This window comes from Oncorhynchus kisutch, linkage group LG24 (genome assembly GCF_002021735.2).
Source record: "Oncorhynchus kisutch isolate 150728-3 linkage group LG24, Okis_V2, whole genome shotgun sequence".
In the NCBI taxonomy this organism is placed as follows: Eukaryota; Metazoa; Chordata; class Actinopteri; order Salmoniformes; family Salmonidae; genus Oncorhynchus; species Oncorhynchus kisutch.
In genome coordinates this window covers 30,416,736-30,443,525 of record NC_034197.2, presented here as the reverse complement: position 1 = coordinate 30,443,525, position 26,790 = coordinate 30,416,736, and the positions used below count along the sequence as shown (strand labels likewise).

At 43.2% G+C, this 26,790-nt stretch overlaps 1 protein-coding gene across 1 annotated transcript in view; it reads right to left on the bottom strand.

Moving 5' to 3' along the window:
* Nucleotides 1-546: 546 nt before the first annotated feature.
* LOC109869331 (zinc finger protein 704) overlaps nt 547-26,790 on the bottom strand; it is a 96,937-nt gene continuing 70,693 nt past the window's right edge. The window contains exons 3-8 of the mRNA XM_020459411.2: nt 25,202-25,296; nt 19,746-19,990; nt 9,511-9,611; nt 8,234-8,519; nt 977-1,104; nt 547-864 (exon numbers count right to left, since the gene is read on the bottom strand). Of these exons, the coding sequence (XP_020315000.1) occupies nt 753-864; nt 977-1,104; nt 8,234-8,519; nt 9,511-9,611; nt 19,746-19,990; nt 25,202-25,296 (967 nt within the window). The 3' untranslated portion in view covers nt 547-752. The remainder of the gene's footprint in view (nt 865-976; nt 1,105-8,233; nt 8,520-9,510; nt 9,612-19,745; nt 19,991-25,201; nt 25,297-26,790) is intronic.

Genomic DNA, 26,790 nt, shown 5'->3' with positions numbered 1-26,790 from the left:
TTGGAATTGTTGAGTTGAATTCCCATAAGAGCATGTGATGTGTTATATGAATAACAAACTTGCATCTTAATGAAAGCGACATCTCAATTCTGAGTGAATTTAGAGAGATTCTGTGTCTGTTTTCCTTTGGTAGACATACTTCCCGTTTCAAAAGAGTGACCGTTGAAATCTCTTGTCAGCATCTTTCAATGCACCGCCTTTGAAACTATCCATTCAAATATACACCACAAAGTGAATCTGGTTTTAGTTCCAAAATGTCAACAGAGGTGCATTGAAAGATGCTGACAAGAGAGTGGTTTAAGGATCTTATAGACTCAAACACAGTAGCTTCCATGATACTCGGTCCAGCAAAGAACATGTTGAAATTACACAATACCAAAAAGCTTATCTGAAATCTTCAACCACTGCCCTACAGTGAAGGCATGCAAAATTAGAAAGTAGAAAACCAAACTTTCATTCTGAATCACGTTTTGAATAATCATTTTTTGGATTACCTATGCTTCCAAAGCCATATACTTTTTTCACAATTATTATATATTTTTTTCCTTTTTCATCCATTTGTTTTTGTGTTTCGTGTGTTTAGCTGTCTGAGGATTAAGAGAAGCAAGCAGAGAGACCCCTGCTGGTCAGGAGGAAGCAGTGCGTGCTCTAAGCAGCTTCATCAGGGAGAACACCCACATCTCCCTAGTGGAAGACTCCACCTCAGTGAAGCTCTGGCAGAGGAAGAGTCCATCCCAGTGATGTAGTGGGGTTCAATCATTGAATCGCTGACAGGCTTTTTTCCAACGGCAGGCTGTGCACCACATGTCCCTCTTCTCCATGCCGTATACCTTCCGGCACTTTTTAGCCTCTCCGCGGGGTTTCCTTGGCAATCAAAGATATGACACACAGTTAGACTTTACACTACCCTCCCATGAAGGTGATCAATCCACTCACAAAGGAACGGTCCACACACACACCCATACACTCAGAGTACCTGGTTCCTGGTGCTGGTTTGGGCAGGGGGGCTGTAGAGGGGGGTGTCTTGCTGATGGTAGTGTGTGTGTGAAGGGCAGGCTGTCTCTTCTCCCCGAAGCTCACCGTGCGGGTGTGAGTCAAAGGGCCCTGCAGGGGCAAGCACAGGTCAAAGGGCATTCTACCAATCAATCATAGCATAGCAGCAATCATTACGGCTTTCACCTAGTGCCCTGAGATTTTCCTGACCAGAAAAAAATCTAGAGGACCTGATCCTAGTTCAGCCCTGAAGACACCATGTCAAGATAGAAGACAAGAGGAACTGACCCTAGTTCAGCCCTGAAGACAACATGTCTAGATAGAAGACAAGAGGACCTGATCCTAGTTCAGCCCTGAAGACAACATGTCTAGATAGAAGACAAGAGGACCTGATCCTAGTTCAGCCCTGAAGACAACATGTCTAGATAGAAGACAAGAGGAACTGATCCTAGTTCAGCCCTGAAGACAACATGTCTAGATAGAATCCAGGGTTACGAGGTAGAGGCAAAGAGATGTAGAAGAATGGAGGAGAAAACAGCTAGCCTGGCAGGAGTGGGGAAGAAAGAAATTGACAAAAATAATAAATGGGTCCGGGGGAGCGAGGGAGTGGGAGTAGAGAGGTGAGAGATGGGGGAGAGAGATGGGGTGGGGCGCAGAGGGAGATATGAGAGGGTGAGAAATATGACAGGTGGAAGAGCAACAGAGTGAGAGAGGTAGAAAAGATGTGGGGAGTGATAAAAGAGAGAGAGAACATGAGGATAAAGAGAGAAAGCAGCCTGCTCACCGGTAAGCCTTTAAAAATGACAGGAGACGACTGCCAGGACACACTGATCCCATCCCCATTCCCAATCCCATCATTCCCACCAACCTGCTCCGAACACACAGGAATACTCACAGGAGCAGTGGCCTGGAAAACATAGCACCGCAACACAGTGAGAGACAGAGACAGAAACAGAGACAGAGAGAGAGAGAGAGACAGAGAGAGAGACAGAGAGAGGGGAGGTAGAAAAAGGTGGGGGAGAGAGAAGTAGGAGAGAGAAGGGGTGACTGAGTGGAGGTAGAGGGAGGTTGATCGACAAAGAATGATCCAGAAAGAAAAGGGAGAAAGATACTACACAGAGAGAAGATGGAGGTAAAGAGAGGAGACTAACTCATCTAAAGAAACCTATTCATCTGGGGTGCAGCATTAAGCCTGTGTACAGCTCCGTTTCATGGACATTAATGACACAGAAACAGACCAGGGGAACCAAAATATTATCGTTAGGAAGTAGATGACAGCTACATATCAGTCTCAGAGATGGCCAGTATTTTCTATTTGAAATATGTATTTCAATTACTTCTGAGTATTTTGTCATTTGTATTACACTGGGCTAAACTACAGTCGTGGCCAAAAGTTTTGCCTTCTGGCAAGGTGCTCCATCATGCTGGAAAAAGGCATTGTTCGTCACCAAACTGTTCCTGGATGGTTGGGAGAAGTTAATCTCAGAGGATGTGTTGGTACCATTCTTTATTCATGGCTGTGTTCTTAGGAACAATTTTGAGTGAGCCCACTCCCTTGGCTGAGAAGCAACCCAACATATGAATAGTCTCAGGATGCTTTACTGTTGGCATGTCACAGGACTGATGGTAGCGCTCAGCTGGTCTTCTCCGGACAAGCTTTTTTCCGGATGCCCCAAACAATCAGAAAGGGGATTCATCAGAGAAAATGACTTTATCCCAGTCCTCAGCAGTCCAATCCCTGTACCTTTTGCAGAATATCAGTCTGTCCCTGATGTTTTTCCTGGAGAGAAGTGGCTTCTTTGCTGCCCTTCTTGACACCAGGCCATCCTCCAAAAGTCTTTGCCTCACTGTTCGTGCAGATGCACTCACACCTGCCTGCTGCCATTCCTGAGCAAGCTCTGTACTGGTGGTGCCCCGATCCCGCAGCTGAATTAACTTTATGGAGACGGTCCCGGTGCTTGCTGGACTTTCTTGGGCGCCCTGAAGCCTTCTTCACAACAATTGAACCGCTCTCCTTGAAGGTCTTGATGATCTCATAAATGGTTGATTTAGGTGCAATCTTACTGGCATATCCTTGCCTGTGAAGCCCTTTTTGTGCAAAGCAATGATGATAGCACGTGTTTCCTTGCAGGTAACCATGGTTGACAAAGGAAGAACAATGATTCCATGCAACACCTTCCTTTTGAAGCTTCCAGTCTGTTATTCAAACTCAATCAGCATGACAGAGTGATCTCCAGCCTTGTCCTCGTCAACACTCACAACTGTGTTAACGAGAGAATCACTGACATGTCAGCTGGTCCTTTTGTGGCAGGGCTGAAATGCAGTGGAAATGTTTTTGGGGGGATTCAGTTCATTTGCATGGCAAAGAGGGACTTTGCAATTAATTGCAATTCATCTGATCACTCTTCATAACATTCTGGAGTATATGTAAATTGCCATCATACAAAGAGAGGCAGCAGACTTTGTGAAAATTAATATTTGTGTAATTCTCAAAACTTTTGGCCACGACTGTACACTCCAATGTATTTTGTAACAAGATACTTCCTAAATATGTCATTTGTATTTTCAAAATACTAAATACCTTTCTAGACCATTATGTATATATATATTTGAGATACTTCAAAGTAGCCACCCTTTGCCTTGATGACAGCTTTGCACACTCCTGGCATTTTGGAGGACAGCCACAGGAAAGGAAGACCCAGAGTTACCTCTGCTGCAGAGGATAAGTTCATTAGAGTTAACTGCACCTCAGATTGCAGCCCAAATAAATGCTTCACAGAGTTCAAGTAACAGACACATCTCAACATCAACTGTTCACAGGAGACTGCGTGAATCAGGCCTTCATGGGGCGGCAGGGTAGCCTAGTGGTTAGAGCGTTGGACTAGTAACCGAAAGGTTGCAAGTTCAAATCCCCGAGCTGACAAGGTACAAATCTGTCGTTCTGCCCCTGAACAGGCAGTTAACCAACTGTTCCTAGGCTGTCATTGAAAATAAGAATGTGTTCTTAAGTGACTTGCCTAGTAAAATAAAAATAAAAATTTCTGCAAAGAAACCACTACTAAAGGACATCAATAAGAAGAGACTCGCTTGTGCCAAGAAACATGAGCAATGGACATTAGATCGGTCCTTTGGTCTGAAGAGTCCAAATGTTCGATTTTTGGTTCCAACCGCCGTGTCTTTGTGAGACGCAGAGTAGATAAACGGATGATCTCTGCATGTGTGGTTCCCACCGTGAAGCATGGAGGAGGTGGTGTGATGGTGTAGGGGTGCTTTGCTGATGACACTGTCTGTGATTTATTTAGAACACTTCACCAGCATGACTACTGCAGCATTCTTCAGTGATATGCCATCCCATCTGGTTTGCACTTAGTGGGACTATAATTTTTTGACCTAAACAATGACCTAAAACACACCTCCAGGCTGTGTAAGGGCTATTTGACCAAGAAGGAGAGTGATCAGATGGTTTGCGATGAGTTGGACAGGTAGAGTGAAGGAAAAGCAGCCATCACGTGCTCAGCATATGTGGGAACTCCTTCAAAACTGTTGGAAAAGCATTTCTCATGAAGCTGGTTGAGAAAATGCCAAGAGTGTGCAAAGCTGTCATCAAGGCAAATGGTAGCTACTTTGAAGAATCTCAAATATAAAATATATTTTGACTTGTTTAACACTTTTTTGATTACTACATGATTCCATATGTGTTATTTCATAGGTTTAATGTTTTCACTAATATTATACAAATAGGCAATAGTGCTGTTGGTCCATCTTGAGATGCGGTAGCCAGTATACATTTCCTCAAAATAGTCTGAATTAATCTAAGGTAACTCAATAAATCAGTCATCAATTTTGACGTTTTTGCTGCTCTTAGTCCCTAAATTTTACATCTAACTAAGATGTTTGGTTCAGTATTCATCAAGTGAAAAAATGTGCATGAAAACGATACATCTCTTGTTGATTGACAACAAACACTTTATTGAAGAATGCCTACTGTTGACCAATCACCGACAAATGGGTTCAGACTTCGGCTACTGATGTAAAAACCCTTGCCGAAGTCCAAAACTAACAGAAACTTCACAAAATTGTGTCATAATATTTGCAAGTTGGGAAGCATGCAGATTTTTTTATCTTTTTATTTATCTGTTATTTTACCAGGTAAGTTGACTGAGAACACGTTCTCATTTACAGCAACGACCTGGGGAATAGTTACAGGGGAGAGGAATGAGCCAATTGTAAACTCAGGATTATTAGGTGACTGTGATGGTTTGAGGGCCAGATTGGGAATTTAGCCAGGACACCGGGGTTAACACCCCTACTCTTACGATAAATGCCATGGGAACTTTAATGACCTCAGAGAGTCAGGATAACCGTTTAACATCCCATCCAAGAGACGGCACCCTACACAGGGCAGTGTCCCCAATCACTGCCCTGGGGCATTGGGATATTTTTTAGACCAGAGGAAAGAGTGCCTCCTACTGGCCCTCCAACACCACTTCCAGCAGCATCTGGTCTCCCATTCAAGGACTGACCAGGACCAACCCTGCTTAGCTTCAGAAGCAGTGGTATGCAGGGTGGGATGCTGCTGGCAAGCCTTTATAGTCAGTGCATTCAAATAAAGTAACTAAACAACAACATATCACAGTCATAGCAAGTAAAACATTTCTGTAACCGTTATTGAGAATGTTGAATCAGTGCTCAGACTGTCCTCAATAGGCTGAGAGAGGCTGGACTGAGGGCTTGTAGGCCTGTTGTAAGGCAGGTCCTCAACAGACATCACCGGCAACAACGTCGCCTATGGGCACAAACCCACCATCGCTGGACCAGACAGGACTGGCAAAAAGTGCTCTTCACTGACGAGTCGCGGTTTTGTCTCACCAGGGGTGATGGTAGGATTTGCATTTATCTCCGAAGGAATGAGCGTTACAACGAGGCGATTTGGAGGTGGAGGGTCTGTCATGGTCTGGGGCGGTGTGTCACAGCATCATCGAACTGAACTTGTTATCATTGCAGGCAATCTCAATGCTGTGCGTTACAGGGAAGACATCCTCCTCCCTCTTGTGGTACCCTTCCTGCAGGCTCATCCTGACATGACCCTCCAGCATGACAATGCCACCAGCCATACTACTCGTTCTGTGCGTGATTTCCTGCAAGAAAGGAATGCATGTGTTCTTCCATGGCCAGTGAAGAGCCCGGATCTCAATCCCATTTAGCATGTCTGGGACCTGTTGGATTGGAGGGTGAGGGCTAGGGCCGTTCCCGCCAGAAATGTCCAGGAACTTGCATGTGCCTTGGTGGAAGAGTGGGGTAACATCTCACAGCAAGAACTGGCAAATCTGGTGCAGTCCATGAGGAGGAGATGCACTGCAGTACTTAATGCAGCTGGTGGCCACGCCAGATACTTAATGTTACTTTTGATTTTGACCCCCCCTTTGTTCAGGGACACATTATTCAATTTCTGTTAGTCACATGTCTGTGGAACTTGTTCAGTTTATGTCTCAGTTGTTGAATCTTGTTATGTTCATACAAATATTCACACATGTTAAGACAGTGAGAGGACATTTCTTTTTTTGCTGAGTTTACATGAGTTCTAACTGGAACCAAATGGTTTCTACATGGAACCAAAAGGGTTCTCCTACATGGACAGCTGAATAATCCTTTTAAGGTCTAGATAGCACTGTTTATACAGTGCCTTGCGAAAGTATTCGGCCCCCTTGAACTTTGCGACCTTTTGCCACATTTCAGGCTTCAAACATAAAGATATAAAAAAAAATCAACAACAAGTGGGACACAATCATGAAGTGGAACGACATTTATTGGATATTTCAAACTTTTTTAACAAATCAAAAACTGAAAAATTGGGCGTGCAAAATTATTCAGCCCCCTTAAGTTAATACTTTGTAGCGCCACCTTTTGCTGCGATTACAGCTGTAAGTCGCTTGGGGTATGAGTTCAGTTTTGCACATCGAGAGACTGACATTTTTTCCCATTCTTCCTTGCAAAAACAGCTCGAGCTCAGTGAGGTTGGATGGAGAGCATTTGTGAACAGCAGTTTTCAGTTCTTTCCACAGATTCTCGATTGGATTCAGGTCTGGACTTTGACTTGGCCATTCTAACACCTGGATATGTTTATTTTTGAACCATTCCATTGTAGATTTTGCTTTATGTTTTGGATCATTGTCTTGTTGGAAGACAAATCTCCGTCCCAGTCTCAGGTCTTTTGCAGACTCCATCAGGTTTTCTTCCAGAATGGTCCTGTATTTGGCTCCATCCATCTTCCCATCAATTTTAACCATCTTCCCTGTCCCTGCTGTAGAAAAGCAGGCCCAAACCATGATGCTGCCACCACCATGTTTGACAGTGGGGATGGTGTGTTCAGGGTGATGAGCTGTGTTGCTTTTACGCCAAACATAACGTTTTGCATTGTTGCCAAAAAGTTCAATTTTGGTTTCATCTGACCAGAGCACCTTCTTCCACATGTTTGGTGTGTCTCCCAGGTGGCTTGTGGCAAACTTTAAACAACACTTTTTATGGATATCTTTAAGAAATGGCTTTCTTCTTGTCACTCTTCCATAAAGGCCAGATTTGTGCAATATACGACTGATTGCTGTCCTATGGACAGAGTCTCCCACCTCAGCTGTAGATCTCTGCAGTTCATCCAGAGTGACCATGGGCCTCTTGGCTGCATCTCTGATCAGTCTTCTCCTCGTATGAGCTGAAAGTTTAGAGGGACGGCCAGGTCTTGGTAGATTTGCAGTGGTCTGATACTCCTTCCATTTCAATATTATCGCTTGCACAGTGCTCCTTGGGATGTTTAAAGCTTGGGAAATCTTTTTGTATCCAAATCCGGCTTTAAACGTCTTCACAACAGTATCTCGGACCTGCCTGGTGTGTTCCTTGTTCTTCATGATGCTCTCTGCGCTTTTAACGGACCTCTGAGACTATCACAGTGCAGGTGCATTTATACGGAGACTTGATTACACACAGGTGGATTGTATTTATCATCATTAGTCATTTAGGTCAACATTGGATCATTCAGAGATCCTCACTGAACTTCTGGAGAGAGTTTGCTGCACTGAAAGTAAAGGGGCTATATAATACAGTTTTATATCTTTATGTTTGAAGCCTGAAATGTGTCAAAAGGTCGCAAAGTTCAAGGGGGCCGAATACTTTCGCAAGGCACTGTAGCTACAGAGAGTACCATAGCCACTGGAGAATAAGGTGTATGAACTTGCATGACTGTTCTTACCTGGTATGCGTGGTCAGTGCGAATATGGCAGAGCGTGGAGGGAGCTGATTGGCTGAGCAGGGTGGGGGCGTGGCCATGTGTCCCCCTCATGGCGATGTGGGAGGGCTCAGAACGAGGGAGACAGGTGGTGAGGGAGACAGGTGGGAAAATGGGGGGAGGGCCGGAGGTGGTGGGGGAGGTGGGCGTGAGGCTGGATAAGCCCTCTGATAGGCTGTCCATGTTGACCTCGATCTCCGAGTAGTAGAAGTCCTCCTCCCCGTCGCTGTAGTCCGAGTCGCAGTTCCGCCTGCATTGTAGGAGAGTGACATACGTGAAATAGCTTATAATGAAAGCTTATAATGCCTTATAATCACATTCATTGCCCATCATATATTCCATCAATATACCACCTCATAATACTCTACAGCTGCATTAATAAGGTGTTATGAAAATGCTTATAAGGCATTATAATTCTTCATACCAAGCCACTACAAGCTTTATAATGAGGAGCTGAGTCTTCTCTAACCAGCAGAGGGCAGTGATACACAGGCCTCAGAGCCACTGAGCTTATGGACTTGATTGGTCAAAGCCTTTAATGACTGACAGAGAGTGCAGGATAGCAACAGGAGGCTATAAAAACACACCAGCGAAACCTCCTCATGTGTTGATATGCTTCCCTCCTCCACCCTGCTTCCCTTTGTAAGTGGATCCTAGACTAACAAACCTAATCATATTAAGAAGTCATAACAAAAAGAGCCCATGGAGAGACAGAGCTTCCAATGTAGCACATACTCCACAATACTAGCTCCTCACTGGTAATAGATATTCTGACCAAACTTCAGCTAATAGAGTGAACTGTATTATATCTGGTATTTCGTATGTTATTAGGATCCCCATTAGCTGTTGCGAAAGCAGCAGCTACTCTTCCTGTGGTCCACACAGAACATGAAACATGACATAATACAGAACATTAATAGACAACAACAGCTGAAGGACAGAACTACATCAATTGAGCTATGTAGCCTACATATTAATACATACACACAAACTATCTAGGTCAAATAGGGGAGAGGTGTTGCTTTATCTGTTTTTTAAAACCAGGTTTGCCGTTTATTTCAGCAATATGAGATGGGAGTTCCATGCAATAATGGCTCTATAAAATAAATATCTGCTCTCTTATTGGTCCTCATGTGATCTGAGTGCAGTGATTGGTTACAACAATTACCCATTCAACAATTGTGATTCCATATCTACAGCAGTTGACCTGTATCTGGCTCTGTGGTTGATTGGTGCCTTACCCCAGGTGGACGGTTCGGATGTGTCGCTGGATCCCTGAAGAGGTGCTGAGGACCTTTTCACAGTTCTTCCACAAGCACTTGAACATCACCTTCATGGAGTTCTGAAACACAACATTAGCGAAAACAGTGGAGTCAGTGCTATTGTAATGATCAGACCTGGGATCAAATACTATTTCAGGTATTTCAATTAGTTTTCAGTACATTTCAAAACAAGTATACAGATAACTTTTATTTGAAAAAACAAGTAGTTGAAAATCAGAATGACCTCTCACAAATAACCATTCAAATACTCAAATAAAAGTAGGCTACTAGTTTTGGCATGTCTTTTTGAAATTACTTAAATACACAGGAAAAAATTATGAATTAAAGAAAGCCTCTACTAGTCGAAACGCGTTGCAGTTGTGCGTCCTGATGTACTATGCCGATTCCTCCCATATGTATTATTTTGTAAATATACTGAAAAAATATATAAACACAAAATGAAACCATTTCTGAGATTTTGAATATAAAGAAATCAGTCAATTTCAATAAATAAATTAGGCCCTAATCCATGGATTTCCCATGAAAAGCAGGGGCGCAGCCAAGGGTGGGCCTGGGAGGGCATAGGCCCACACACTTGGGAAACAGGCCGACCCACAGGGGTGGGCCAATTAGAATGAATTTTTCCCCACAAAAGGGTTTTATTACAGACAGAAATACTCCTCAGCCAAATTCTCTAAAATGATGTTGGAGGCGGCTTATGGTAGAGAAATTAACATTAAATTATCTGGCAACAACTCAGGTGGACATTCCTGCAGTCAGCATGCCAATTGCACACTCCCTTCTGTGGCATTGTGTTGTGTGACAAAGCTGCACATTTTAGAGTGGCCTTTTATTGTCCCCAGCACAAGGTGCACCTGTGTAATTATCATGTTCATTAATCAGCTTCCTGATATACGACAACTGTCAGGTGGATGGATTATTTTGACAAAGGATAAAATGCTCACTAGCAGGGATGTAAAGAAATTTTGCACAACATTTGACAGAAATCACCTTTTTGAGCCTATGGAACATTTCTGGGATATTTTATTTCAGCTCATGAAACATGGGACCAACACTTTACATGTTGCGCTTATATTTTTGTTCAGTGTACATTTTGTTAATAGGTCACAAAAGCGTATTGCAACATATTGGCCGCCTACTTGTCTTCTTTCTTTAAATAACAAATACTCAAATACACATGCATTTGAACCCAGGTCTGGTAGTGATTGAGGGGGAAAAACAAGATTGGGGCTTGAATCAACAACCCTGTGGTTACGGGGAGAGTGCACTACCACCTGTGACAAAAAGGTTAAGATGCCCTAGCAGAAGCTGTGATCCACTCACACATTGGAAGGATACACAGAGAGTGAGGTAACAAAAACAAACGAAAAGGAAAAAGACCATTGGACCAGTACACAGACTATTAGACAAGCAGAAAAAGACCATTGGACCAGTACACAGACTATTAGACAAGCAGAAAAAGACCATTGGACCAGTACACAGACTATAAGATAAGCAGGCCTGTGAAGATATAAATCAAAGAACAGGGTAGCAAGATAAAGACAGAGGTGAAATTCTACATCCCTGTCACTCTGTGTCTTTTTGTCTCACTCTCTCTCTATAGATCTCTCTCTAAAGAAGCATAATGTCATAATCCCTCAATATATATATATATTTTTTTTGGGGGGGGGGGGGGGGGGGCAGTGCCCTTGGACAGTGACCCTGATTGAATGTGGTCATGATCTCTACTTTGGGCTTTGACTGACAGACACACATACAAGCGTTCAACCTCTCAACAATAAAAGCAAGTATTTAGGAAGCTGTTAACATCTTCAAATCGGAAAAAGTCAAACCTCAAAATAAGTATTTTAAACCTATATCAATCCCTTCTCTCCTCACATGCAGACTAAGGACATAGACAGAGCTGTGTTTTTCAGACTCTTATTTTCCCAGGCAGCGTGCAGATCTCTGATGTTGGCAGGGGAGGGAGAAATGTGTTGGGACCTGCATCAGTAGTAATGACAGGCAGTGGGCGTAGGCTCTCCACCTTTTAACAGCTTCCAGAAAGGGAGAGACAGAGTGTAAGTGAGTGAGTGAGTGAGTGAGTGAGTGAGTGAGTGAGTGAGTGAGTGAGTGAGTGAGTGAGTGAGTGAGTGAGTGAGTGAGTGAGTGAGTGAGAGAGTGAGGAGAGAGAGAGAGAGAGAGAGAGAGAGAGAGAGAGAGAGAGAGAGAGAGAGAGAGAGAGAGAGAGAGAGAGAGAGAGAGAGAGAGAGAGAGAGGGGTGGGAGAGAGAGAAACTAAAAGACAAACTATAGAACAGGCTTATCGGCAGCTGATCAAATTAACGCTTTATACAGTCTATATTCTTATACAATCCACACAATGCATAACACACAACACCTCTAATGGCACTGGGAAACATAGGAATAATTTTCTGTGTTTCATAACGGAAAATCTGCAGCGTCTCAACAAACATTGACATATCCCTGAATGCCAAAAGTGTGTTCCTTTTGTTGTAACACTGTTACAGCACCACTGTAGTGATTAACACATTCCCTAAGCCTTTTATAGTACATGACTCCTCTACATAGTCAGATACATGTAGGATCTACATTTGATCACCCTGTTGCAGGAGAACTTTCCAGGAAATGTTAAGCTTGTAGTTTATTTGAGGTCTAAAAGGGCTTCTGAAGTTGTCAATTTCCACTTTGAAATGTCAGACTTGATTTTCCCTTACGAAAAATGTATCAACCCCTATAAAAATGTCCATTAATTATAATCCATGTAATAATTCACAATTCCTGTTGCTGCAGGATTATTTTCCTGCTGTAGCAAACTGGTTCAAATGAAGACCCTACATCTGTAGTACACAACTCCACACAGTGAGATGGCCTGCAGCTACGGGACGACCGAGGCTGTTGTCTGCCAGTCAGGACTTAGCTAGGCAGCTTGTCATGGCCAACTACACTGAACCACCACAGTAAACTGCCTGTTAGGTTTACCCAGGGCAGGTATATACACAAGGCATCCAAACTGTAATGATTTTATCTACAACCAGCTATTCATTAACAACCACACATGCATGTCAGTGCAAGTCTCATTGAGATGGCCTCCCAAGTCCTTGTGTACAGTTGATGGAATTTTTACAGTTTGTCTAGCACTGTGAAATGTTCTGTCACATCTTTACAAGCGAGGCTGAAGAATAAACATCAAACATTAAAATAAGATGTTAAATTTAACGGATGACTTGACAAATGAGCACAATCCTTTGGTCCTGTAACTTGGGCTGTGGTGCCATGAAATTTCATCAGCCGGTGATTGTCAAGCAAATAACTGTTGGTCTCACGGTAATTGACAGTTAATTAACATGAACACATTTGGCATCTCCTGGTTTCCACACATTTTAAAAGCCATTTTAAAAAGTATAATAAATCCATGTAATATAGCCTACACCTTCATAATAAATGCATTATTTATTTTAGTCTAAAGAAGTAAGGTATGAAGAAAATGTAGTCTATTTCTGAAGAAAAGAATAGCATACTTATGTTCGGTCTGGATGTGGCTATGTTAGGTCCTGATGTGGCTATGTTAGGTCCTGATGTGGCTATGTTAGGTCCGGATGTGGCTATGTTAGGTCCTGAGGTGGCTATGTTAGGTCCTGATGTGGCTATGTTAGGTCCTGATGTGGCTATGTTAGGTCCTGATGTGGCTATGTTAGGTCCTGATGTGGCTATGTTAGGTCCAGATGTGGCTATGTTAGGTCCGGATGTGGCTATGTTAGGTCCGGATGTGGCTATGTTAGGTCCGGATGTGGCTATGTTAGGTCCTGATGTGGCTATGTTAGGTCCGGATGTGGCTATGTTAGGTCCTGATGTGGCTATGTTAGGTCCTGATGTGGCTATGTTAGGTCCTGATGTGGCTATGTTAGGTCCAGATGTGGCTATGTTAGGTCCGGATGTGGCTATGTTAGGTCCGGATGTGGCTATGTTAGGTCCGGATGTGGCTATGTTAGGTCCTGATGTGGCTATGTTAGGTCCTGATGTGGCTATGTTAGGTCCTGATGTGGCTATGTTAGGTCCTGATGTGGCTATGTTAGGTCCTGATGTGGCTATGTTAGGTCTTGATGTGGCTATGTTAGGTCCTGATGTGGCTATGTTAGGTCCTGATGTGGCTATGTTAGGTCCGGATGTGGCTATGTTAGGTCCTGATGTGGCTATGTTAGGTCCTGATGTGGCTATGTTAGGTCCTGATGTGGCTATGTTAGGTCCTGATGTGGCTATGTTAGGTCCTGATGTGGCTATGTTAGGTCCGGATGTGGCTATGTTAGGTCCTGATGTGGCTATGTTAGGTCCGGATGTGGCTATGTTAGGTCCGGATGTGGCTATGTTAGGTCCTGATGTGGCTATGTTAGGTCCTGATGTGGCTATGTTAGGTCCTGATGTGGCTATGTTAGGTCTTGATGTGGCTATGTTAGGTCCGGATGTGGCTATGTTAGGTCTTGATGTGGCTATGTTAGGTCCTGATGTGGCTATGTTAGGTCCTGATGTGGCTATGTTAGGTCCAGATGTGGCTATGTTAGGTCCGGATGTGGCTATGTTAGGTCCGGATGTGGCTATGTTAGGTCCGGATGTGGCTATGTTAGGTCCGGATGTGGCTATGTTAGGTCCTGATGTGGCTATGTTAGGTCCTGATGTGGCTATGTTAGGTCCTGATGTGGCTATGTTAGGTCTTGATGTGGCTATGTTAGGTCTTGATGTGGCTATGTTAGGTCCTGATGTGGCTATGTTAGGTCCGGATGTGGCTATGTTAGGTCCGGATGTGGCTATGTTAGGTCCTGATGTGGCTATGTTAGGTCCTGATGTGGCTATGTTAGGTCCTGATGTGGCTATGTTAGGTCCTGATGTGGCTGTGGCTATGTTAGGTCCTGATGTGGCTGTGGTTATGTTAGGTCCTGATGTGGCTATGTTAGGTCCTGATGTGGCTGTGGCTATGTTAGGTCCAGATGTGGCTGTGGCTATGTTAGGTCCAGATGTGGCTATGTTAGGTCCTGATGTGGCTGTGGCTATGTTAGGTCCTGATGTGGCTGTGGTTATGTTAGGTCCTGATGTGGCTATGTTAGGTCCTGATGTGGCTGTGTTATGTCCGGAAGTGGCTATGTTAGGTCCGGATGTGGCTATGTTAGGTCCGGATGTGGCTATGTTAGGTCCGGATGTGGCTATGTTAGGTCCTGATGTGGCTATGTTAGGTCCTGATGTGGCTATGTTAGGTCTTGATGTGGCTATGTTAGGTCCTGATGTGGCTATGTTAGGTCCTGATGTGGCTGTGGCTATGTTAGGTCCTGATGTGGCTGTGGCTATGTTAGGTCCTGATGTGGCTGTGGCTATGTTAGGTCCTGATGTGGCTATGTTAGGTCCTGATGTGGCTATGTTATGTCCGGATGTGGCTATGTTAGGTCCTGATGTGGCTATGTTAGGTCCGGAAGTGTCTATGTTAGGTCCTGATGTGGCTATGTTAGGTCCTGATGTGGCTATGTTATGTCTGGAAGTGGCTATGTTAGGTCCTGATGTGGCTAAGTTAGGTCCGGAAGTGGCTATGTTAGGTCCTGATGTGGCTAAGTTAGGTCCGGAAGTGGCTATGTTAGGTCCTGATGTGGCTACGTTAGGTCCGGAAGTGGCTATGCCAAATGGCTGTGGGCTACACTAGTTCATTTAGCAGACAAGATTTGCTTATAATTCCCACAGCCAAGATTTACTTATAATTCCGTGGCAATATTTTATAGTATTTTATATTATGAAAAATACTATTGAACAAAGCTGAAAAAATTATAAATATTTTCTCCAAATGATTTGAGGGAGTGTTGCAGCCTGGAGTGCTGCGTTGTGCCCTTGGCCCTGAGTGTGCTACGCAATCCGAAGCACCTCTCAGTCACATGGCTCTCCGTCACATGATCGGATCTTTCTGACAGGCTACAAGTGAAGACAGACACATCGGGGACACAACTGCGTGTGTCTTTATCCATTTCTGAGCTACATATTGAAGATATTGGAAGAACTGTCCATATTTACTTTTCATCAGCCAACAAGATGAGTAGGCCTAACAAACAGAAAAAACACTAGCCTATGTCAATATACTATCCCCATAGTACAAAAGTCAACCTATTCTAAATAATCTGTCTGTAAACAATTGCTGGAAAAATTACTTGTTTCATGCACAAAGTAGATGTTATGGCTTTACACCCCCTGCTATAATGTGGATAAAGAGATACTTGTCTAACAGAACACAGAGGGTGTTCTTTAATGGAAGCCTCTCAAATATAATCCAGTTAAAATCATGAATTCCCCAGGGTAGCTGTTTAGGCCCCTTGCTTTTTTCAATGTTTAAAAAAGACATGCCACTGACTTTGAGTAAAGCCAGTGTGTCTATGTATGAGGATGACTCAACATTATACACGTCAGCCACTACAGCGATTGAAATGACTGCAACACTCAACAAAGAGCTGCAGTTAGTTTCAGAGTGTGTGGCAAGGAATAAGTTATCCCTAAATATTTCTAAAACTAAAAGCATTGTTTTGGGACAAAACACTCACTAAACCTCAACACCTCTTGTAATAAACAATGTGGAAATTAAGCAAGTTGAGATGACAAAACTGCTTGGAGTAACACTAGTTTGTAAACTGTCATGGTCAAACATATTGATGCAGTAGTAGCTAAGATGGGGAGAAGTCTGTCTGTAATAAAGTGATGCTCTTTCTTCTTAACAACACTATCAACAAGGCAGGTCCTACAGGCCCTAGTTTTGTCGCACCTTGACTACTGTTCAGTGATGTGGTCAGGTGCCACAAAAAAGGACTTAGGAAAATTGCAATTGACTCAGAACAGGGCAGCCCGGCTGGCCCTTGGATGTACACAGAGAGCTAATATTAATAATATGCATGTCAATCTCTCCTGGCTGAAAGTGGAGGAGAGATTGACTTCATCACTACTTTGATTTATGTTGAATGCACCGAGCTGTCTGTCTAAACTACTGGCACACAGTTCGGACACCCATGCATACCCCACAAGACATGCCACAAGAGGTCTCTTCACAGTCCCCAAGTCCAGAACAGACTATGAGAGGTACAAAGTACAACATAGAGCCATAACTACATGGAACTCTATTCCACATCAAGTAACTCATGCCAGCAGTAAAATTTGATTTAAAAAACACCTTATGGAACAGCGGGGACTGAAGCAATACAAACATTTCAACAGACACATGCATACACACACACACACGATAACATACACACTATATATACATATGGATTTGGTACTGTCGATACGTGGTAGTGGTGGAGTAGGGGCCTGAGGGCACACAGTGTGTTGTGAAATCTGTGAATGTATTGTAATGTTTTTAAAGTGGTATAGACTGCCTTAATTTTGCTGGAACTCGGGAAGAGTAGCTGTTGCTTTGGCAGCATCCTGTATTGAAACTTTGCCTGTTTGATGGTTTCTTATAAGCGTCCAGCTCCTTGTAAGCTGCAGCTATAGCTTTTAGCTTGGTGCGGATGTTTTCTGTAATTCATGGCTTCTGTTTGGGATATGTATGTACGGTCCCTATGGGGACCGATGCACTTATTGATGAAGGTGGTATACTCCTCAATGCCATTGGATGAATCACGGAACATATTCCTGTCTGTGCTAGTAAAACAGTACTGTAGCGTAGCATCCACATCCTCTGATAACTTCCATATTGAGCGAGTCACTGGTACTTCCTGCTTTAGTTTTTGCTTATGAGCAGGATTCAGGAGAATTTAATTATGGTCAGATTTGCAAATGGAGGACGAGGGAGAGCTTTTTATGCGTCTCTGTGTGTGGAGTAAATGTGGTCTAGAGTTTTTTTTTCATCTGGTTGCACATGTGACATGCTGGTAAAAATGAGGTAAAAAGGATTTAAGTTTCCCTGCATTAAAGTCCCCGGCCACTAGGAGCGCCGCTTCTGGATGAGCATTTTCTTGTTTGCTTATGGCCTTATATAGCTCATTGAATGCGGTCATAGTGCCAGTGTTGGTTTCTGGTGGTAAATAAAAACGCCTGTGAAAAATATAGATGGAAACTCTCTTGGTAGATAGTGTGGTCTTCAGCTTATCATGAGGAACTCTACCTCAGGCAAGCAATACCTTGAGACTTGCTGAACCCCTCCGGTCTCCACTCCTATATATGAGCCTCTCCAGTCTTCACTCCTATATCTGTATCTGAGCCCCTCCATTCTCTACTCCTATATATGAGCCCCTCCAGTCTCCACTCCTACATATGAGCCTCTCCAGTCTCCACTCCTATATGTGAGCCCCTCCAGTCTCCACTCCTATATATGAGCCCCTCCAGTCTCCACTCCTATATATGAGCCCCTCCAGTCTCCACTCCTATATATGAGCCCCTCCAGTCTCCACTCCTATATATGAGCCCCTCCAATCTCCACACCTATATATGAGCCCCTCCAGTCTCCACTCCTATCTCTGAGCCCCCTCAATCTCCACACCTATATATGAGCTCCTCCAATCCCCACACCTATATGAGCCCCTCCAATCTATGAGCCCCATCCAGTCTCCACACCTATATGAGCCCCTCCAATCTATGAGCCCCATCCAGTCTCCACACCTATATGAGCCCCTCCAATCTATGAGCCCCATCCAGTCTCCACATCTATATGAGCCCCTCCAATCTATGAGCCCCATCCAGTCTCCACACCTATATGAGCCCCTCCAGTCTCCACCTCTATATATGAGCCCCTCCAGTCTCCACTCCTATATATGAGCCCCTCCAGTCTCCACTCCTACATATGAGCCCCTCCAGTTTCCACTCCTATATCTGTCACAGTGGAGTAATGAGATTCTTCTCCCTCTCTCAGCTACCTACAGCTGAAGCCTCATATTCTCTCCTTTTAGTCCTTTCCTACCTCCCTCCTTCTTTCCAAAACTCTTCTTATTCCCCCCTCCTCTCTTCCCCCATCCCAAATCTCTTTTTACACTCACGCCTTCCTTTCTAAACTCTCTTTTTACACCCACTCCTTCCTTTCTAAACTCTCTTTTTATACCCACTCCTTCCTTTCTAAACTCTCTTTTTACATCCACTCCTTCCTTTCTAAACTCTCTTTTTACACCCACTCCTTCCTTTCTAAACTCTCTTTTTACACCCACTCCTTCCTTTCTAAACTCTCTTTTTACACCCACTCCTTCCTTTCTAAACTCTCTTTTTACACCCACTCATCCCTTTCTAAACTCTCTTTTTACACCCATTCCTTCCTTTCTAAATTATCTTTTTACACCCACTCCTTCCTTTCTAAACTCTCTTTTTACACCCACTCCTTCCTTTCTACACTCTCTTTTTACACCCACTCCTTCCTTTCTACACTCTCTTTTTACACCCACTCCTTCCTTTCTAAACTCTCTTTTTACACCCACTCCTTCCTTTCTAAACTCTCTTTTTACATCCACTCCTTCCTTTCTAAACTCTCCTTTTACACCCACTCCTTCCTTTCTAAACTCTCTTTTTACACCCACTCCTTCCTTTCTAAACTCTCTTTTTACACCCACTCCTTCCTTTCTAAACTCTCTTTTTACACCCACTCCTTCCTTTCTAAACTCTCTTTTTACACCCAATCCTTCCTTTCTAAACTCTCTTTTTACACACCTCCTCCCCTTTCCACCTTCTAACTCCCCTCTTCCTCTCGGAGGTGGGTGAGGGTGCTAATGGCTCTTCTTGATACAGAAACCACATTTACGTCATGGACTGTTTCCACCGCATGAAAAGACAAGGGAAGAAAATGGAGAGCGAGAGGGAAAGAGAGAGTGAGAACACGCTCCATCACGCTCAGAGGCGTTAAGATTGACAGGCTTTATCTCAGGGCTTGTGTCACAGGATTCTAACGTTGGTTTCAGAGGCCCCAGACATTACTCTGAGTTAGGAATACTACACACCAGGGCAAGGGTTCCTAAATCTATGGGAGCAACTGTTGGCCAATGGCCAATTTCTACTGGGTCGCAGCTTAGGTTTGGCTGTGGCTACAAATATTATTCTCATTTGGAGAGTCCCAAGAACCAAGTAACTGGACTGAATAAATCAAATCGCTGTGATCTATGAACTCATTGGAGATCAGGAGATGAGTATGGAAAAATATTCAGAAGCATTGAGACGAAGCCTCATTACAACCCCCCGACCCCTGACCCCGAGTTGTACCTTTCGCTTCCGGGGTATGGGGTCCACAAACGGAAAGTGAGTGCTCTCTGTGACGTCCTCGATGACGTCATCACCCTGGGACGGGAGCAGGAAGCTCTTGTTGGCATCGTTGGAGAGGGGTGGGGATGGTGTGGAGGGCACTGATTGGTCGCTGGTGTCCCAGCTCCAGTTGCCACTGGTGGAGCTGCTGTAGCTGGTCGACAGCGCCTCCTTCCACCCCCTGCTAGCCGACTCCGGAACTGCAGCTGGAGACAGCGAAGGGCCGGTCATTACCATGCTATCATAGCCAAGGAGGAAGCCAATCTGAGAATTTAACTTTAATTCACTTATTACTCTAAAAACCTTGTCACAAAATGTGTTTTTCATTGCCTTGTGGTGAAACATAATGACAAATAAGAGGTAGAGCCTCCTAGCAGGATGAGGTGTGTGTTGGAGATTTTATTAACTCATATGAATCAATGACTGACTGGTCCATGGGGGCCAGTGTAGATGAGAAGGATCCTACAGAGAATAGAGTCATAGGAGTGTTGTCTTAGGGAAGATTAACATCTTATCCCTCAAAGACATTGAGAGTTAAGCACAACAGCACAACAATGAAACCAGGGGAAAGAAAATAAGATATTGGAGGGAAAACAGGTACAGCTGAATCATGTACTGTATGAATAGAGTTTGATGACATTTCTGATGTATCATGAAAATGTAATACAGCTTTGCCCTTTCTCCCCACATACAGCACAGTATACCCTCCCAGCACCTAATACAGTGCATTCGGAAAGTGTTCAGACCCCTTCACCTTTTCCACATTCCACAACCTTACTCAAAAATGTATTAAATTGTTTTCCCCCCCTCATCAATCTACAAACAATGCCCCATAATGACAAAGCAAAAACAGTTTTTTGACATTTTTCAAATGTATTACAAATAAAAACTGTAATATCACATTTACACAAGAATTCAGACCCTTTACTCAGTACTTTGTTGAAGTACCCCAGTCAAACGTCCTGAGCGCTCTGGTGCAGATTTTCATCAACGATCTCTGTACTTTGCTCTGTTCATCTTTCCCTCAAACCCGACAAGTCTCCCAGTCCCTGCCGCTGAAAAACATCCCAACAGCATGATGCTGCCACCACCATGCTTCACCGTAGGGAAGGTGCCAGGTTTCCTCCAGACGTGACACTTGGTATTCAGGCAAAATACTTCAATCTTGGTTTCATCATACCAGACAATCTTGGTCTGAGAGTCCTGTAGGTGCCTTTTGGCAAACTCCAAGTGGGCTGCCTTTTACTGAGGAGTGGCAACCGTCTGGCCACTCCACCATAAAGGCCTGATTGGTGGAGTGCTGTAGAGATGTTATTCTAGAAGGTTCTCCCATCTCCACAGAGGAACTCTGGAGCATCGTGTGCTTGGTCACCTCCCTGACCAAGGCCCTTCTCCCCCGATTGCTCAATTTGGCTGGGCGGTCAGCTCTAGGAAGAGTGTTGGTGGTTCCAAACTTCTTGCATTTAAGAATGATGGAGGCCACTGTGTTCTTGGGGACCTTCAATGCTGCAGAAATAGTTTGGTACCCTTCCCCAGATCTGTGCCTCGACACAATCCCGTCTCGGAGCTCTATGGACATTTCCTTTGACCTCATGGCTTGGTTTTTATCTCTGACATGCACTGTCAACTGTGTGTGCCTTTCCAAATCATGTCCAATCAATTGAATTTACCACAGGTGGACTCTAATCAAGTTGTAGAAACATCTCAAGGGTGATCAATGGAAACAGGATGCACCTGATCTCAATTTCAAGTCTCATAGCAAAGGGTCTGAATACTTACAGTACCAGTCAAAAGTTTGGACACACCTTCTCATTCAAGGGTTTTTCTTAATTTTTTACTATTTTCTACATTGTAAAATAATAGTGAAGACATCACCACTATGAAATAATACATGGAACCATGTAGTAACCAAAAACATGTTAAACAAATCTAAATGTATTTTATATTTGAGATTCTTCAAAGTAGCCACCCATTGCCTTGATGACAGCTTTGCACACTCTTGGCATTCTCTCAAACAGCTTCATGAGGCAGTCACCTGGAATGCATTAAAAGTACATTTGTGGATTTCTTTCCTTCTTAATGCATTTGAGCCAATCAGTTGTGTGTGACAAGGTAGGGGTGGTATACGCAAGATAGCCCTATTATGGCAAGAACAGCTCAAATAAGCAAAGAAAAACAACAGTCCATCATTAAGACATGACATGAAGGTCAGTCACCGCGGAAAAAAACATCAAGCGCTGTGGTGAAATTAGCTCTCTTGAGGACACAAGGAAAGGAAGACCCAGAGGCAGACCCCTACTGCAGCGGATAAGTTCATTAGAGTTAACAGCACCTCAGATTGCAGCCCAAATAAATGTTTCACAGAGTTGAAGTAACAGACACTTCTCAACATCAACTGTTCAGAGGAGACTGCATGAATCAGGCATTCGTGGTCAAATTGCTGCAAAGAAACCACTACTGAAGGATGAGTCCACATTTGGACTCATCCTATGTGAGGATCTATGTGAGATGCAGACTAGGTGAACGGATGATCTCCGCATGTGTGGTTCCCACTGTGAAGCATGGAGGAGGAGGTGTGATGGTGTGGGGGTGCTTTGCTGGTGACATCCTCTGGGATTTATTTAGAATTCAAGGCACACTTAACCAGTATGGCTACCGGAGCATTTTGCAGCAATACGCCATCCCATCTGGTTTGCGCTTAGTAGAGTTGCAAAGGGTCGGAAACGTTCCAGGAAATTTCATGAAATTTTCTGTGGAAAGTTAAGCCCTGGAATTTGGGGAATTTTGCTTAAATACATAAAAGAAATATAGCTTATAACAGTGATTTTTTTTTGTGGGATACACATAAGGCAATTCTAGGTCTTGTGGCATATTTTGGTTAAACTATCCCCAATTCAATGGAATTGCAACCCTCTGCATGCATAGTGCATTCTTCCATCACATGTACAGTGCACTATTCCATCACATGCACAGCTGATTCTCAAGATCTTGCACACTAATGAGATGCTATTGAGCCCACACTACTACACTATCCGAGCCAAGGAATACATACTTTCAGGTAAGTTTTTATTATAATACTGGGTGGGGTGAATATATTTTATGTGACATACATTATTTTTTTGTTAACTAGTAAATCGTAACAATTTCTGCTAGTTAGTTTTTGCTACCATGTGTGTTTTAGCTTGCTTGAGCCTGCGAACTGAGGAGTGTTAATTCACCTGCTTCCATACATGTTTCATTTTAAAACATGTATCTTACAAAGGAGTTGTTTAATCTAACTGCTTAACTATTTATCTGTACATGGAAATATCCCCATTAATTCCCACTGAAAGTTTCCACCTCTGAATATTCCCCAAAATGTGCAACCCTAGCACTTAGTGGGACTATCATTTGTTTTTCAACAGGACAACGACCTAAAACACACCTCCAGGCTGTGTAAGGGCTATTTAACCAAGGAGAGGGATAGAGTGCTGCATCAGATGACCTGGCCTCCACAATCACCAATTGAGATGGTTTGGGAAGAGTTGGACCGCAGAGTGAAAGAAAAGAAGCCAACAGGTGCTCAGCATATGTGGGAACTCCTTCAAGACTGTTGGAAAATCATTCCTCATGAAGCTGGTTGAGAGAATGCCAAGAGTGTGCAAAGCTGTCATCAAGGCAATGGGTGGCTACTTTGAAGAATCTTAAATCTAAAATAAATGTAGTTTTGTTTAACACTTTTTTGGTTACTACATGATTCCATATGTGTTATTCATAGTTTTGAAGTCTTCACTATTATTCTACAATGTAGAAAATAGTAAAAATAAAGAAAAACCCTTGAATGAGTAGGTGTGTCCAGACTTTTGACTGGTACTGTATCTAAATAATATCTATTTCTGTTTTTAATTTGTTATATTTATGTTTTACATTTGCAAAGAAATCCCAAAACCTGCTTTCGCTTTGTCATTATGGGGTACTGTGTGTAGATTAATGAAATGTTAAAAAAAAAAAAAAAATTTTTTAATAAAGCTGTAACGTAACAAAATGTTGAAAAAGTCAAAGGGTCTGAATACTTTCTGAATTCACTGTATGTTGTGGATTAACCCACTTGAATCAATAACATAACTAAACTGTGGAGATGGGGACAAGAGTGGTTAAATACAGTATATTTACAGTATACTGTAGATTTAGGGAAGGGGGAAGAAAACCCCAAAATGTTAATGGATAGGTTTTAACCACAATGGATCCCGGCCAGGCTTACATAGGGAGTCGTTTTCCAAAGGCACACTGACCCAGCTACACGTGACCCTAATGTGTGTTTCAACACAGTGGCTAGGTACCAGCCCTCATCTCCTCACCTCAGAGTGATCAGAACATCTAATGAACAATAGGGGGAAATGGATGTGGATTTAGAGGTACAGTAGGTTTGTAGGGTTGCCAGCCCTCCTGGTTTGGCCTGGGGTCTCCTGGAAACAGCCTTATTCCTTCTGGCGAGCAGTACAGCTGTTAATGCCTAAATGAAATTAATATATTAAGTGTGAGCAAGGTCTTTTATAATCTGTATAACCCAGTCATCTGGTTCTGAGTTGACAAGCCCTAGTATAGAGTTCATTTTTAGTCATTTATCAATAGAGGGTGATGACAAAAAATGTGGGAATTTCTGGTAAAACCGATAAACAAGTGTCCTCTCCCCTCTCTTATCCCTCTATCCCTCTCGTTTTCTTTATAAAACAAAGAGCAGTCAGCTTAATGGCACTCCCAGGAGTTGCCGTATTCCCTGATTTAAAAATAAAAATTTAATAAAAATAGCATAAAGTGGGGTGGTAAAAAAACAACAGCAAAAGAAAATCAACTCAGAAACTATTTTATTTTTTCATTAGTCCACTGTTGCTGTTGTCAGGAGTCAAGTTTATAAGATATTGGGTTTTCAAGAAGCCAAGTGTCAAGCTGCAAAATGCTATCCAATATCTTGAAAACTTGACTGCTTTTGAGACTAAATCAACAGTGGACTAATGAAGAGATTGTGGACTAAAAGATAGACTTACCAAAAGATAGACTTACCAAAAGATAGACTTACCAAAAGATAGACTTACCAAAAGATAGACTTACCAAAAGATAGACTTACCAAAATATAGTTTTTGAGTAGATATTCCCTTTATATAGAGGGACAATTCTGACACATGGGCCCATTTCACCAGTCCCAACAAGGAAAAAGCCCTTAGGTTTAGGGGTTAGGTTTAGGGTTACAATTAAAGTTACAATAAGGGTTAGGTTTAGGGTTAGGGATTTGGGGTTAAGTTAGGGTTAAGGTTAGGGTTAGGTTTAAGGGTTAGGAAAAATAAGATTTTGAACGGGAATCAATTGTTTGCTCCCCACAAGGATAATAAAACTAAGATATGTGTGCGTGTGTGTGTGTGTGTGGGGGGGGGGGGTCTTACCTGAGGATGTCTGGGTGAGGACCAGTGGGGAGGTGGATAGCGATGTCAGGACGGTGGCAGCCATTACCTCCTTATCAGCATGACCCGAGGGTTTCCTGCAATACACACCAGATACCAGGTTACACATTATTGACATAAAACCGCTAGAAACCCACAACCAACATGCTTTTCCTGCAAAGCAAACTGTATCAAACCAGCACACCTGTAACAGTCATTCTACAATATATACAGTGCCTTGCGAAAGTATTCGGCCCCCTTGAACTTTGCGACCTTTTGCCACATTTCAGGCTTCAAACATAAAGATATAAAACTGTATTTTTTTGTGAAGAATCAACAACAAGTGGGACACAATCATGAAGTGGAACGACATTTATTGGATATTTCAAACTTTTTTAACAATCAAAAACTGAAAAATTGGGCGTGCAAAATTATTCAGCCCCCTTAAGTTAATACTTTGTAGCGCCACCAGACTGAAATTTTTTCCCATTCCTCCTTGCAAAACAGCTCGAGCTCAGTGAGGTTGGATGGAGAGCATTTGTGAACAGCAGTTTTCAGTTCTTTCCACAGATTCTCGATTGGATTCAGGTCTGGACTTTGACTTGGCCATTCTAACACCTGGATATGTTTATTTTTGAACCATTCCATTGTAGATTTTGCTTTATGTTTTGGATCATTGTCTTGTTGGAAGACAAATCTCCGTCCCAGTCTCAGGTCTTTTGCAGACTCCATCAGGTTTTCTTCCAGAATGGTCCTGTATTTGGCTCCATCCATCTTCCCATCAATTTGAACCATCTTCCCTGTCCCTGCTGAGGAAAAGCAGGCCCAAACCATGATGCTGCCACCACCATGTTTGACAGTGGGGATGGGGTGTTCAGGGTGATGAGCTGTGTTGCTTTTACGCCAAACATAACGTTTTGCATTGTTGCCAAAAAGTTCAATTTTGGTTTCATCTGACCAGAGCACCTTCTTCCACATGTTTGGTGTGTCTCCCAGGTGGCTTGTGGCAAACTTTAAACGACACTTTTTATGGATATCTTTAAGAAATGGCTTTCTTCTTGCCACTCTTCCATAAAGGCCAGATTTGTGCAATATACGACTGAGTCTCCCACCTCAGCTGTAGATCTCTGCAGTTCATCCAGAGTGATCATGGGCCTCTTGGCTGCATCTCTGATCAGTCTTCTCCTTGTATGAGCTGAAAGTTTAGAGGGACGGCCAGGTCTTGGTAGATTTGCAGTGGTCTGATACTCCTTCCATTTCAATATTATCGCTTGCACAGTGCTCCTTGGGATGTTTAAAGCTTGGGAAATCTTTTTGTATCCAAATCCGGCTTTAAACTTCTTCACAACAGTATCTTGGACCTGCCTGGTGTGTTCCTTGTTCTTCATGATGCTCTCTGCGCTTTTAACGGACCTCTGAGACTATCACAGTGCAGGTGCATTTATACGGAGACTTGATTACACACAGGTGGATTGTATTTATCATCATTAGTCATTTAGGTCAACATTGGATCATTCAGAGATCCTCACTGAACTTCTGGAGAGAGTTTGCTGCACTGAAAGTAAAGGGGCTGAATAATTTTGCACGCCCAA